At 50.9% G+C, this 15,105-nt stretch overlaps 2 protein-coding genes across 3 annotated transcripts in view; one reads left to right on the top strand and one right to left on the bottom strand.

Annotated features, from left to right (window-relative positions):
• LRSAM1 (leucine rich repeat and sterile alpha motif containing 1) overlaps nt 1-10,277 on the bottom strand; it is a 36,439-nt gene extending 26,162 nt beyond the window's left edge. For both annotated transcript variants that reach the window (XM_080667191.1, XM_080667190.1), the window contains exons 1-9: nt 10,171-10,277; nt 9,634-9,789; nt 8,070-8,173; nt 7,594-7,650; nt 6,847-6,891; nt 5,627-5,704; nt 4,386-4,454; nt 2,283-2,367; nt 1,194-1,315 (exon numbers count right to left, since the gene is read on the bottom strand). In XM_080667191.1, the coding sequence (XP_080523317.1) occupies nt 1,194-1,315; nt 2,283-2,367; nt 4,386-4,454; nt 5,627-5,704; nt 6,847-6,891; nt 7,594-7,650; nt 8,070-8,141 (528 nt within the window). In that variant the 5' untranslated portion in view covers nt 8,142-8,173; nt 9,634-9,789; nt 10,171-10,277. The remainder of the gene's footprint in view (nt 1-1,193; nt 1,316-2,282; nt 2,368-4,385; nt 4,455-5,626; nt 5,705-6,846; nt 6,892-7,593; nt 7,651-8,069; nt 8,174-9,633; nt 9,790-10,170) is intronic.
• A 34-nt stretch (nt 10,278-10,311) lies between these two features.
• RPL12 (ribosomal protein L12) lies at nt 10,312-14,265 on the top strand. Its single transcript, XM_080667189.1, has 7 exons — nt 10,312-10,465; nt 11,007-11,080; nt 12,464-12,562; nt 12,915-12,996; nt 13,512-13,598; nt 13,969-14,081; nt 14,213-14,265. The coding sequence occupies exons 1-7, from the start codon at nt 10,429-10,431 to the stop codon at nt 14,216-14,218; spliced, it is 498 nt and encodes a 165-aa protein (XP_080523315.1). The 5' UTR covers nt 10,312-10,428; the 3' UTR covers nt 14,219-14,265.
• The last annotated feature ends 840 nt before the right edge of the window (nt 14,266-15,105 follow it).

Genomic DNA, 15,105 nt, shown 5'->3' with positions numbered 1-15,105 from the left:
GTTTCAAGAATAGCTATAAAACAAACCACACAGCTCTTCCTGTCTTAGAATGGCTTTAGAATCAGGAACACTGCTCTGAGCTGTGCTGTCCGATAAGGTAGCAACTAAGCACAGGTAGCCATTTAAATATAGATGAATAAAATTCAATAAAATGAAGCATGCGGTTCCTTGGTCATACAGGGGTGGGCAAACTTTTTGACTCGAGGGCCACAATGGGTTCTTAAACTGGACCGGAGGGCCGGAACAAAAGCATGGATGGAGTGTTTGTGTGAACTAATATAAATTCAAAGTAAAGGAGTGGAGGGGAGAGCAAGAGAACCGATAGAACAGCCGGATCTGGCCCGCGGGCCATAGTTTGCCCACGGCTGTTAACTAGCCACACGTCACTGAACATTTCCATCATCGCTGGAAGCACAGAGAATAAATGCCCACGTGCTGGCCATTCTCCAGCCTGCGCAGGGCGAGCGGGCTTCCCATCCTGTCCTTCCTTAGGCTGTCCACCATGGCAGCGGGGACCAGCCCCTGGGGTCAGTCACCTCCCTTTGCTGTCTCCATGCTCCTGACCCAGATGCCACTGGTCAGCAATCTAGCTTGCGAGCCAGTTCACTGACGGACGATCAGAGGAGCCTGGGGTGCCTGTCAGGTGAGTGTCACTGTGAATGGAGAAGTGCCTGCACCAGGGGTGGAGACCAGGCCCTGACTTCAGGCTGCCTGGGTTTGATGCCATCTTTGCTATTTGTTACTAGGTGTGTGGCCCTTGGGCAAGCTCCTTAAATGGTCCAGGCCTCAGTCTCTTCCTCTGCAAAGGGACACACAGGGTTTCTGTGAGGATTCAGAGAGCGAATGCAGGTCAAGTGCTGAGCCTTAGTAAGTACCTGGGATGCTCCCGCTACCCTTGTCTACATGCTCAGAGCTTTTCTCTTTCACGGTCTGGCTCGAATATCACCGCTTTCATAGTGTTAACCCCATCAGGATTTGATGTTATCTCTTCACTTCAGAAAGAGGTTCCTATGCCGCCATCATGACAGCAAAGCCACGTAGTTACAACTGTTCACACACTGGTCACTCCCAAGGACCACGTGTTGAGATCTCCGTGACCCCAGCACCCTGTGACCAGGACAGGTCCTCGGCACCGTGGGCGGCAGGAGGGAGGCAGGCCAGGGAGAACCCCAGGGAGGAATGGCTCCACTGACCTCCAGGGTCCGCACGTGTGCCAGCATCTGCGGCAGCCTCTGCATCTCATTGTCACGAATGTCAAGAGTGCGTAGGCTTCGAAGTTCCCCCAAGGTGTCTGGAAGCTCCTTCAGCTTGTTGTCTGGAGAGATCCCAATGGCACAGCTCAACACCCCAAAACCCCTTCACCAGCTTCCTGGCTGACACCCACCAGGACTCGGGGCGGGGGCGGGGGGAGGGGTTGCCTCACTCTGACTCTGACTGAGACTCTGTGAGGAAGAACATGACAGTGGGGTTTCAGCGACCTGGGCTCAAGTTCCCACTGCACAACTTACTAGCTGGGTGACTCTGGAAAACCAGCTCTACCTTCCTGGGGCACATCTCATCTGTAAAATGGGATTATCATACCATTTGGCCTCATAGGAATATTGAGGGGTTCCATGAGATTATGCCTGTGAGGTCCTCAGCACAGTGCCTATCACATAGTGAGGGGTCAGTAAATGGGGCGCCATTATTTTTATCGTTATTCATGCCACATTCAGGTAGACGGAGGCATTCCGTGCAGAGGGCGCTTACAGCAGGAGAAAGGAAAGGACTGGGGCCGGCACTCACTCCACTGACGCATCAGAATCTTGGTTCTGTCATTAACACACTGGTGGTCTTGAGCAAGCCCCTGCTCTCTGAGCCTCACTTGCTTCATCTGTAACTTGGGGATAACACCTCCTCCCTCTCCAGACCTCGCGGGCTGGTCCTGAGGCTCCCTGCACCTCCGCACGTGGAAGCGCTGCTCACTGAGTGTGAAGCGCTACTCAGCACCGTTCCCGGGGCTCCTGACTCACTCTCACGGTCAGTCCACTGCTCTCACCACCGTATTCGTTGTTATCAATACAAGTGATAGTGTCTCAGAGGCCTGTCTGTCAAGGCTGTCTGTCCTCCTCCCATAAGGTCCCATCTATGGTTACCACGGAGACAGACCGACCTAGCAGGAGGTCCGCCCAGTGTCCAGTGACACCTCGGACTGGCTGCCCTCATGCTCAGTGGCTCCAGGAGGATGCTGGCTGGGACAGAGCGGACTGAGGGTCACATGGACAGGGCTTCTTGGCTCCTACCTTTCACATTGAGGGTCTGAAGCTGGGTCAGGTTCCCAATGGAACGTGGGAGATACGTCAGTTGATTCCTTTCCAGGTTCAATACCTAAGAAAGGAAAAAATGATGAGATCCACCGTGGCCGGTTAGTTCAGTTGGTTGGAGCATCATCCAGATTGCACCGAGATTGTGGGTTCGATTGCCGGTTAGGGCACATACAAGGATCAACCAGTGAATGTATGGATAAGAGGACCAACAAATAGATGTTTCTCTCTCTCTAAAAACCAATAAATAAAAATTAAAAAAAATAATTGTGAAAAAATGATGAGATCTCACATACGGACAATAGTAACACCCCTGCTTTGGGCCAGGAATCATCGGGGCACCACACACACACACCCTTTACCTTCTCCCGACAGCCTTGTGATTATGATCCCAATTGAGAGACGAGAAAACTGAGGCTCAGACCAGCGAATCCATGTGCCCAAGAGAGCAAAGCCAGACCCTGAACCCAGTTCTGGCTGAGGTTCCATCATTTACACAGACCACAAAATGCACAGCCACAGTCCCACCATCAGGAAGGGAGGGAGGAGAGGACTGAGGGGCTCAGGGATCCGAATGAGGCAGCTGGTGATAAGGCTCTCGTTATCCCAGGGTCAGGAAAGGAAGCTGAGCTGCATAAAGCAGTAGCGTCTGCCCAGCCTCCAAGGCTGCAGCTGCTGGCCAGGTCGGAACCCAAGGCCGTGCTTCCTCCAGGTTGCATTACTGAGGTGAGCAAGGCCAACAGGAAGACACAAAGTAGCCATTAAACATAGACACCATGGAAAGCTAAGCCTCTATTGAAAGCAATGTGGCAGATGAGTATTTGATGAACCAAAGGATGGTTATGAGTTAGTGTCAAGTGTCCAAAAGTTACAAGAGTGAATGCAGCAATTCTAGAAAAGCAAACTAAAAATGTCCGCAGAGACCCTACACCAGCCTTGGGCAAACTACGGCCCGCGGGCCGGATCCGGCTGTTCTATCCGGTTCTCTTGCTCTCCCCTCCACTCCTTTACTTTGAATTTATATTAGTTCACACAAACACTCCATCCATGCTTTTGTTCCGGCCCTCCGGTCCAGTTTAAGAACCCATTGTGGCCCTCGAGTCAAAAAGTTTGCCCACCCCTGCCCTACACCAAGGCATTCCCTGTGGCTCTAATCGTGGCAATTACTTCTGTTCTGCCACGTGTTCGCTGTGTGACTTTGGGCACGTGATAGTCATTTCTCTGGACAGTTCTCTCTTCTGTAAAATGCGGTGGCATCACCCATATCATAGGGTTGTTCATTCAAGTCTTTCAAGTGGCTAGGTGAGGGCGTGGCCCCCACAGGATTACATTTCAGTAGGGGAGACGGTCAAGCCAACAGACACATAATCAGTAATTATACTGCAATTGGCGCTCTCGGGGAAATAACCTGGGGTTGGCAGAGAGGCCATTAAAGTAGATCTACTTAGATGGGAGGTCGGGGAGGACCCTCAGGGACACTGGGGCTGAGAGCACGAGCCGCTCAGGCAGAAGGAAAAGCCCTGTGGAGAGGTGGGCGCAGAAGGCCAGAGGGTGTCAGGAGCTGACTGCAGGGAACGAAGGGGAGGAAGCCGGGAGGAGGCTGCAGACGCGGACCCCTCACATAGGGTCTGACTGGGCTCAGGGCAGAGAAGGCATTTTAATCTAAGTGGGAAGGAAGCCGCTTCTTCCTCTGTAAAATGGGATCAGTCAACACCTGCCTCACTGGGAGGCTGACTGATAGACAACACAGGGAAATGCTCAGCTGTGCTGGACGCAGTGAGCACTCAAGTGGAGGGCTACTGACAATGACTGGGAGGGAGCCGGAGTCAGTGCTGAGCTCAGCATTTTAAAAGGTGCACGCGCTGGGCCCTCTTTTTCTGCAAAGTTGTGGAAGCTCATGATGAAATCCCAAAAACAAGCCCCAAAACATGGTGGGGGGTGCCCACAGCCCAGGCTGCACCAGCGAGGGCCTCCTGGGGTCTTAACAGCCAAGGGGCAGGGGAGCTGGCCCGAGTGCCGCCTGTGGCGCTGCAGTTTATCACCTCGGCTTCAGAGGTGGGTTTTCTGTTTCTGTGGCCTTACTTGGAGGGCTGTCAGCTGCCCTATATCCTCAGGAAGGGCTGTCAGCTGATTGTCATGAAGATCCAGAACCTGCGGAAGGAAGACAAGCTCAGCACCTAACAGTGACCAATGGAGACCACCCCTCCCATCTCAGGTCCGAGAGGCGAGCGGCTGTTGGAGCAGCGCCAGCCTTTCCTCTCCAACTAAGCCATCATCCCACCTCATTTCCTCTTCCAAAGTATTATCCCATTTCATCCTTTCATTCGTCAAATATTTATTTTTACTATTGAGTGAAAAAAGTATGCAAAGACATTTATACGTTAAAGAGAAAAATCTTCATAGTATAAATATATATTTGCAAAGAAAACGACTACTAAACATGCAATAAAATATTGAGCGTTGGTTCTCTGGAGTATGAAATAATATGTTTTTCCTCATTTTCTGCCTACCTGCATTTGTTAATTTTTTTAACAATGAAAATGAGTATAAAAGATATATATACCAGTATGCATGCATATGTATATATACTATACATATATGTGAAATATAAATACACGTAAACATAAAAATTTAATGTTATCCCTTTCTGACTATAACCACGTTGGACAATGAAGAGAAGCAAAAACTACCCCGGACTGCACACCAGAGTTAACCATAAAGACACCTGGGTGCCTGTGCTGCTGGTCTTCTGGGGTGTACACCCACAGTCACAGCTTGTGGTCCTGGGCTCAATCCTGCAGCCCCACCTCACGGACTGTGTGAGTACCACATCCCACTCCTGTGCCGACAGTCAGGAGGGGTCCTGGGCTCAATCCTGCAGCCCCACCTCACGGACTGTGTGAGCACCACATCCCACTCCTGTGCCGACAGTCAGGAGGGGTCACCCAGGTCACCAGGCTTTCCCACACTGACCACATGAGGCCTGGCATCGTCCTGTTCCAATGGCCTGGCACCAGCAGTCTCCCTGCTCTCTGCTCGTTCGCTTGCTATGAGTCTGTGATTTGTCTTTCTGCCAGCAGGCAAGTTCCCCGAGGGCAGGGCCTGTGGCTGGTTCTCTTGGTAACCCCACCCCACACCCAGCACGTGGAAGGTGCCCAGTAAACCATGCTGATCGAACGCCAGAGCGAATACTACGTTGGGCCTGGCTGGCATAAACTCGAACACGGGACGCGTGGCTGCCACCTGGAACTCCGGGCTACTAAACATGCAATAAAACTTTGATAGTGGTTCTATCCCGATGCCTGGGAGAAGGGCCCCGTTACCTTGATGGTTATAAGACTTAGGAGGCTGCAGGATTTCGGAAGCAAGGAAGTGAGGTGATTCGTGTGGACAATCAACACCTGTGGGAAGATTTCGGCATGGCTCCTTAGATTGAAGCACATCAGGTGGGGAAGGCTGAGGGCAGGTGGGCTGGGCGGGGCAGGGTGGGGATGGGATGGGATCTCCAAAGTGGAATCAGATGACCTCAAGACCTGGCATTTCAAGGGTAAAAGGGACCTTAGAAGACTAAGTCTACCTTCCATTCTGGGAAGGGAGCCCCGCGCTGTTGTCCTAATCTCCGTGGGCTGCCATGATGACTAACAAGCTAATGGATGCTCGGCCCGGGCTGTCACTTTAGTTAGGCATGGACTCCTGCGTGGATGCTTCCAGTGTCAAGGAGCTCTATTCTGTTGGTATGGAACACTTCTCACCTACCTTCAGCTAGATAATTTACTTAGATTACGCTGATCTAGCTGCATTCAAAGCTGCAAAGACTTTCTGAACAATCAGTCATTACACTTTTAATCTCCCCAGTGACCAGAACGAAGCAAGTGTAGTTTTCATTATTAATAACAATGGGTTTGCCCTGACCGGTTTGGCTCAGTGGATAGAGCGTCGGCCTGTGGACTGAAGGGTCCCAGGTTCGATTCCGGTCAAGGGCATGTACCTTGGTTGCGGGCACATCCCCAGTGGGGGTTGTGCAAGAGACAGCTGATCGATGTTTCTCTCTCATCGATGTTTCTAACTCTCTGTCCCTCTCCCTTCTTCTCTGTAAAAAAATCAATAAAATATATTTAAAAAAAAAAAACAATGGGTTTTTAAACATGGGGTTTTTAAACAATGGGTTTTTAACAATGGGAAAATCCGAGCAGGGTTTTCCCGTGGCAGGCATCACACTCTGTGCATTTGGATCTCTGTCTCTACCAGTCACTCATTCAATTCTCACTAAGCTCTGTGAGAGTAAAGCTATGAATGTGTTCACTTCAGAGGTGAGGAAACCGAGATGGAAGAGTTTAAGGAAGTTGCCCAAGTCCCGAGGGGCAAAACCAGGGCGTGACCTGGGGCTGTCCAATGCCAAAGCTGACTCTCCCAACTGTGAACAGGCCTGCTGCAGGCGGAAAGGGAAGAATCTGAGAGAAGAGAGATGCCAGGAAGAGAGGTCCTAAAAGTCCTACCAGATTGCAATACACATGCAATAAAGCTCTAAAAGGGGTTGTCTCACCTTCTTCTGTAGAACTTTGCACGTTGCAAAAGCCCCAAATGGAATCTAAGATAAAACAAAGACGAGTTAGTATCTCCTCTCCCTCCGTGTTTAATTTGTTTTCTGAGTGCGAGGGAGAGATGGGGCCGGAGGCACACAATGCACAATGCTGATGTGAATGGCTAAGCCCAAGGAAAGGCTGGTGAGGAATGTGGCTTGGGGTATGGTCAGCCCTCCAGATCAGCTGGCAGGAGACTGCCCTGCCTGGCCCACCTACCCCATCCCCATCCACAACTCTATCAGGGGCCAAAGAAAGGTCTCTGTGCTTTGCAGAGGCTGGAGAAACCCAGGTTCTCCTAGGAATCTGTGGTACATTTTCTAAATAGACTCTGACTCTTGAAGACGATGCTCAGGCCAAAGATCACCTCAGTTCTTTTGGACAGGAACGACATCTAAGGAAATATCTCTGCACTAGGGCTTCCGGACTTCTGAAAGCCCGGTCCAGGGAGCGATCAACCAAAGGATTTGGATGCATGCATATAAGCCTAACCAATGGACACAGACACCAGGGAGGTGAGGGCATGAGTGGGGGGTGGGGTGGGGGGGCAATGGGGGGAGAAGGACACATATGTAATACCTTAATCAATAAAGAAAAAAAAAATTAAAAAAAAGAGAAAGCCCCAGTCCACATCTGTCTTTCCCAGCGACAGGTGATTCAAGGAAAAAAAGACAGATCGAATTCACAGCCAGAGCACCACCCCAATTTACCTCTGAGAGCTCACATTTAGAGATGTCGAGAATGTCATCTGCCCCAGCTTCTTTTGCCTAAGGATAAAAACAATTTTTATGTTTCAAACAAAACATCCTTGCAGAGCGGACACACCAGGCAAAGAAACACAGGATTAAGGACCTGCAAGGGACCATGGACAGCATGTGGTTCAACTAGTCCAGTCCATTCTGTAGGTGGACCAATGCTCCCTGCTTTAAAGGGGCTTAAGGGCCAGCAGGGAAGAGCAAATGAGCAAGTACTGACAGGTGTAACCAGCCTGTGGCGGGAAGCACAGGGCACTCCTGAGCACCTGACAGGCAGCCTCACCCTTCTGCTCTAAGTCAGAGGTTTCCTCTGGGCCTGGGGGAGGCTGAGAGGAGGGAGCACGGCTTGTTTGGGGGGCAGTGCAGAGCCCTGCTTCATGGGGCAGAGGCGGAGATGGGGAGGAACTCAGAGGAAACCCATTTTCCCTCACCAGACACATCTGGTACTCCAGGCGTTTCCGAGCCTCCTCACTGGGTTTCCGCTTCCGGAAGAAGAGCGGCATCCTTCCTTTCCCCCGGAGCAAGCTTCAGGGCACTAGGGCATAAGAGAAAAGCTAGGACCTGGGGAATCTGTCGCCGCCTCTCAATACCTGAGGGCAGGTGCTATATCCCTCTCCACCATCACTCTGTGTCCTGAGCCAGGAATGGCAGGCGCCCAATACCCTCTGTTGCCTAGACAATAAGCAGCAGCATGTGGTGGAAAGAGCATCATGGCAAGCCAGGTGACCAGGGTTTGGGCCCACGTTTGCCACTGGCATACTTTTGCCCCATTCTAGATTCCCACCTTTCCACAAGGGTGTGACCTAGAGAAGGTTCCACGGGTCCTTTCTAAGGATGCTCCCCGAGGACTCTGATAGATTGGCCTGAGGAATCCCTTCTAGCCACGGAAACACTGTTAGAGAGGCATCAGCACATCAAGCATGGCATGACATCAGCCAGCCACGACCTTGGGGAGCTCAACTACACCATCACCAGAGAGATTTTTAAAATAGAAATTCAAAAGCAATTCTCAGGCACCTTGCCACTCTCGGTTGTTATTCCATTTAATTCTCACCACAGCCCTGTTTATAGTGATGAAACTGATGATTACTGAGTTCAGTGACCTGGTTATCTAGCCTGGATTGTAGCAAAACCAGTCTGGAATTCTGCTCTTTTGAGTCCTGATCCTGCAGATTTGCCCAACTCTTTGGTGCTGGAATAACTCAGCACACACCAAGTACACTGTCCTGAACTCAGAAGCCAGGAGCTCACTGCCTGACCAGGATCTGCAAATATCGGTGCTTGACGGCGGACGTGGATGGGTCAGGAAGCAATCACCCAGGGAAGCTTAGGTTAACAGCATGGGCTTCGGGATGAAATAAAACTGGGTCGGAATCTCTGATCTAACACCCACCAACCATGTCACCTTGGTTCACCTCTCTGAGCCTCAGTTTCCTCATTTGTAAAGTGTGATAATGTTACCAACACCCGGTTCTATGAGGATCCAGTGATTTCATGTATGTAAAGCCCATAGCACAGTACCTGCCACATAACAAGTGCTCAATAAATGTTGGCCACATAGCGCCACACTTATTCAGGGCCTCCTACAATTTAAGGAGCTAGCTAGACTCTAGCTGCTAGACACACACCCAGCCCGGGGGTGGGGGGGGGGGGTGGGGGGGGGAGAGATCACTGATCTCTGCCCACAGGGGTGTGGGCTGTCTGGGGAGCCGGCCAAGACTGCAGAGCTGGCTCAGGCCCCTCTTGTCACCCCATCTTCCTGCAGGGATGAGGAATAGTCCAAAAACAGCCCTCCCCCATCCTTCCCTGATGACCAGCTCTTACCCTTTATGCTCCCCAATGACAAACCTCTTTCACCACCTCCTCCCCAACGACCATCCCTCCCAGATCCGCTCTTCCCAACCTGCTCCCGGATGTCCATCCCCTCCCCCGACGTCCGGTCGAGATCGGGAGAACCACACCCATCCTCAATGGCTGCAGTGGGGAGTGCCCGACCTGGCTTTGTGGGTGGACAGGTACCGACGTTCCTTCCGCGGGTAAACCCGAAGGCAGGCCGATCACTCGTAGGGCTTGGTCATGGACGCTGGGCCGCAGACCACCTGGCAGGGGCCCCGGTGGATCGGGAGACTGGTCTCTCCCCAAACGCAGGAGCTGGGGACCGAAACTCAGAATCTCAGAAACTCATGCAGACCAGGATGACGAAGTCTGAGACTCCGAGAACCGCAGCTTTTTGGAATTAAGAGTTCGAACGGATCTGGACGCGAACGGAATTGTCTTGATAACTAAAATGCACACATCACGAGGGAGTTAAAAGGAGGCCCGGGGTCGCCGTGGACCTGGGGTCCGGGAATGTGTGCGGACCTCTCCGGAGGGGCGGAGCTCGGGATTGGGAGACAGGGACCATGGGGTGATCCTCATCACAAGGGAAAAGGGGGGACAGGAGGACCGGGATCTTGGGAGCAGTCCTCTCTTGTCTGCCTCCCTTGGGCGAACTGCCCTGAACCCCCTTCCAAGCACCCAGTCACATCTTACCCGGTGCCAGGTTCTCCACTTGTCAGCTTCTGGCGCCTGCCCACAAGGAACATGGCTGCAGGGGCGTCGCTGGGAGGCTGGTCGGAGAGGGCGGTTCTCGCGACAGGCGGAGAGGGCAGTTCTCGCGAGAGCTGCGCTTTCCGGGCTATATCCGGCGCAGCTGAAAGACTTTCCGGTCTTTCGGCTCGGAGGAGGCTCAGGTGCAACTTTCTTCGGTCGTCCCGAATCCGGGTTCATCCGACACCAGCTGCCTCCACCATGCCGCCGAAGTTCGACCCCAACGAAATCAAAGTCGGTGCGTGTTTTAGGTGTGGCCGGGGCTGCGGGAAAGCATCCCTTTTCCCAGCAGCCCGTCGGGCCTGCGGCCCCTCCGCAATTACTTTTACCGCGTCGCGCTTTTAAGCTGCTGCCTACTAGAGGCCTTTCCGGTGCCGCGTTCAGGGCGCCGTGAAGCCCTAGCCAAGCCTCTTACTCTTTCTGGGCCTCAGCTTCCCCAAGTGCAAATGGGGAGGGAGGACCGGAACACCTGTGGCGGCGTTGCAGCCCGCACGCCTTAGGGTAAGGTTTGTCTCCGGCGCTTTCCCCCGTAGACTGGGTCGGCTGCCTCCACGCCGGCCCGGTGTGGGCCTCGTTAGCCGTGGCCGAGCCCAAGGCCACTGGTCCTCGTGGCGCGGAGCCGGCCACGCCCAAGGAGGGGGTGGCCCGCCTCGCTCTTCCCCGAGGTTCTTGGTTCTGTTTGGAGAAGAGGCAAAATGTGGCGTGGGCAGCCCGGAGCGATGTGGAGAGGGCTGTGGCTGGGACTCTGCTGAAGCACTTAACGGTTTTTTTCCTCCCAGTATACCTGAGGTGCACCGGTGGGGAAGTGGGTGCCACGTCTGCCCTGGCCCCCAAGATCGGCCCCCTGGGCCTGGTAAGTCATTGTCGCGGTGGGGCGTTTCTTACTTGGGAGCAGTTAGGCTCTGCCTTGTCAAACACAGCTGTACCTGAGGTGCCATCGGCGCTGGCGATTTCTATCCCCGAGTAGAACTCTGGTGCACTAAATTGCCAGTAGGCGCGTTAGAAAGGTTATCTATGAGCATAGAACCCAGTCCCTTGAAGCGGTGACTTACTCTCTACTGCCTCCTAGCCGCTGTGAGTGTACCTGAGGGAGAGGCTGGGAGGGCCACGTGAGGGTTTTGAAGTTAGATGGCTTAGTGACTTTTAGCCTATGTTTTCTTTATTTTTATTGATTTCTGACAGGAAGCTAGAGAGAAACATCAGTGATGAGAGAGAATCGTTGATTGGCTGCCTCCTGCACGCCCCATGCTGGGGATCGAGCCCACAACCCAGCCACGTGCCCTTGACCTGAATGGAACCCAGGACTTTTTAGACCACAGGCTGACTCTGTCTGCTGAGCCAAACCAGTTAAGGCATAGCCTATGTTTTCTAGTGAGGGAGATGGGCATATCACTGTTTGGAGGCTTAAATGGGATGTTGGGTGAAGATTCGGGTGACCATTATAATAGCTTGTGTTTCCTCTTCTCCAAACCGACTGGTTAATGTGACCAGCTTTACTTAAGACCTGTCTTATTTCCTTAATTCATTTTACTGAAGTAGGATTTCCCCAAATATCATGAGACCTTTGTTCCTTGCACAGTGGTCTCTTGTCCCAAGTGTTCTCCCACCTTGGTCTTGCTTAACCAGTGTCTTCTCTTTTTAATTCTTTACTGTTGAAAGTATTACATATGTTCCCTTTTCCCCCATTGTCCTCTTCCAGCCTCCCCCCCCCTTCCCCCATTGTCTGTGTCCATTGGTTATGCTCATATGCACGCATTAACCAGTGTCTTAATACCGTTCTTGGCCCTTAGCTCTGCTGGCACTAACGGGACATGTTTCCTAGTGGTCACTAGGAAATTCTAAAGTAGCAAATGCCCAGATCTCCATCCCCATAGATTGACTTGGGTTGGCCTGACACCTTGAAAGGTCTCCAGATGATCTGAATGTAATCAGTGTGAGAATTTTCTCCCTACGTTATCACATAGGTCCTTCTGAGAGGGTAGGTAGGTAATTTTGCCCCATTATGGCCCTTGGCCTGCAGCTCACAACCCTGAACAAACCTCGCCCCTAGCTTAATTTTTCCAGTTTATACTATGCTGAGAGCCTTGCCTTGATTGGGTAAGTACAGTTGTGTGTTCAGTTTCCTGTGTGCTCCATAAGGAAGATTTGGGGTATTGGCAAGTGAGGAAGACTGGATAGGTTTTCAGGACCCTTAAACTTGAGGTACAATATGATTTCATAACCTTTATTTCTACAGTCTCCAAAAAAGGTTGGTGATGACATCGCCAAAGCAACTGGTGATTGGAAGGGTCTGAGGATTACAGTGAAACTGACCATTCAGAACAGACAGGCCCAGGTACTTGGTTTGAGGGTGGGCAGGGGTAGCTACCCTCTGGGATTCCTGGGTGGAAGGTTTTGCTGACATGGCCACCTACCATTAGTGGTGAGAGCCATTTTATGTGTGGGGAAAGCTTTCCTCGAGAGCAAGGTCAGACATGCTCAAATAGGAACTCTTGTCACTGTGTGACATTGGGCAAATCACTTAATGTCTCCCTGGCTAGGACGTGTTTTGGATTTTGAAAATTCCTTGAGAATGGACCACAAGTCCAGTGTCTGCCCCATGGTCTCCAAGAAACCAAGCTGTGTGGCAGTATATCATCTTCATTGGAGGTTGGGGTGGGCTCACTCACTGAGAATCTCTTCTGCAGATTGAAGTAGTGCCTTCTGCCTCTGCCCTGATCATCAAAGCCCTCAAAGAACCGCCAAGAGACAGAAAGAAGCAAAAAAACAGTGAGTGGCCTTTCTGTCACTGAGTAGTTTGTGAGTGGGGGTGTCTGCATAGTGCCTGATACTTGGCTGCATGCTTTCTTTTTAACGAGACCTAGAGATTTGATGGCAGGCTGTTTTATAGCCAGGCAGTATCATGAAGTGTCATTCAGGGTGAAACAACTGAGAATGATGAATTAAGAGAGCACTTCTCAGCTGGGTGACACTCTGAATAGATTAACCCCAGTAACTTAAGCTTGCCGCTTCTCATCTCTGAAACAGTCACACGTTAAGATTGGTAAAGATTTGATTTTGCCATTAGCCACCCGCCACTGCACCTGACCACTTCCCTGTTGGCTGGTGCATTCCAGTGGTGAGCTAAAACTAACCCCCAGCTTAGGAAACAGGGTTATTCTTCATGTGGATGACTCTGTGCCGAAAGCATGGGAACAACGAGGAAATGGCTGAGGGAGGACATGTGGTCTGCTCTGGCTTTGGGTTGTGACAAAGCTTTTGCTGTGTTTTCTTCTTTTCTGCAGTTAAGCACAGTGGAAATATCACTTTCGATGAGATTGTCAGCATTGCCCGACAGATGCGGCACCGATCTTTAGCTAGAGAACTCTCTGGTAAGAGCAGGACAACATGGAACCACCTAGTAATATGGGGCATATTCACCGAGTGGTAGCTTTTTCCCATTTTAAAGGAAACTTAATTCTTTAAGACCCAAAATTTGGGGTATAGTCTTTTTGGGGTTTGAAAAACGTGGCTTGATCATGGTGATTTTGGGCCAGATGTATTTAATCTGGGTGTCAAGGGTCCCATGGAGACTTGGCATTCAGGCCTTGCATAACTAAATGAGAGCTCTCAAGTAGGGGAGTCGGGGGTGTTTATTATGACACTGTCTGTTGTGGAACTCAAATGGATTTTCCTAGTGGTGTCTGAGGATTGTGAGGGGCTGGCATTTCCCATCTAATGCCACATTTTCTTTAATTATAGGAACCATTAAAGAGATCCTGGGGACTGCCCAATCTGTGGGGTGCAATGTTGATGGCCGCCACCCTCATGACATCATAGATGATATCAACAGTGGTACAGTGGAATGTCCGGCTGTAAGTGACTTCTGTATTTGGTTTGTTTAAAATCAGGGTGAAAGCTGGAGAGTTTCAGAATTGGTCAGCAGTGGGGTTGAGAAGACTTCTTTTCTGTATCACTGATAGGATTTCTTTCTTCTTTCCTACAGAGTTAAGAACTACAAAGGAAAAGGACTCGATTAAAGATCATTTGACAACAGTGGACTTTTTGATGTGGCCTTCTCCTTGGGGAGCTAGGTTCTTTGTGGTCAGTCAAGTGGTTAGTGGGACCAAGTGGGGAACCTGGGGAAGCACCATTCTGGGCATCCGTTATCTTACCAGTAACGGATTTCTGCCCTCTGGCAGCAGCTCTCATGAAAGACATCTAGAAAAGACATCTCAGCAGTTTTTGTAGACATTCCTGGAGCTCTTCGTAAGAAATAGTTCTTGGCCAGCAGGAAAACTTGTAGTGCAGCCTAACTGCTTGGGTGATGAAGTTCTTCATCCTAGACCCAATCATTTGGTGGGTTGGGGCCCAGGGCCTGTAATTCAGGTCTTCGATATCCATTCCAGCACACAGCTGGGGTCAGCTGATTGGATAACAAAGAAACCTGACCTGTGTCCTTGATTGATCTGAGTTTATGTGAAAGTGAGGGTCAAGTATACTTGTAAAGTTTAGCTACAGCCTAGTCCTAACATTCTCTTGGCTTTAAGCCAGTAACATTATAATCTGTTTTCACCTTTTTCCTCTTCATCCCTGTTTCTTCTAGTCACCGTTAGAGCTTATCACTCACTTTTCCTTTATTAGACATGCAATGGATGGCCACCTGGGCACTGAGGTAAGCTACACTTGAGTAGCTTGAAACACCACTTGGGAATAACCCAAGAAGTTTTGTCAACAGGCCTTTTAGTAGGTTTTTAGTCACTCCAGGTGCATTCAGGGTTGTAGAATACACTATCTTTAGTGGAAGGTGAGGGGAGAATAAGGGGTGAGAATAGTTGACACAAGCTTCCCTTATAGCAGGCAGCCAGTACTGGGAAATCTGTCCATGAAGTCAAACAC

This window comes from Plecotus auritus, assembly GCF_963455305.1.
Source record: "Plecotus auritus genome assembly, chromosome: 5".
Classification (NCBI taxonomy): Eukaryota; Metazoa; Chordata; class Mammalia; order Chiroptera; family Vespertilionidae; genus Plecotus; species Plecotus auritus.
This window is presented reverse-complemented; position numbering and strand designations above follow the sequence as displayed.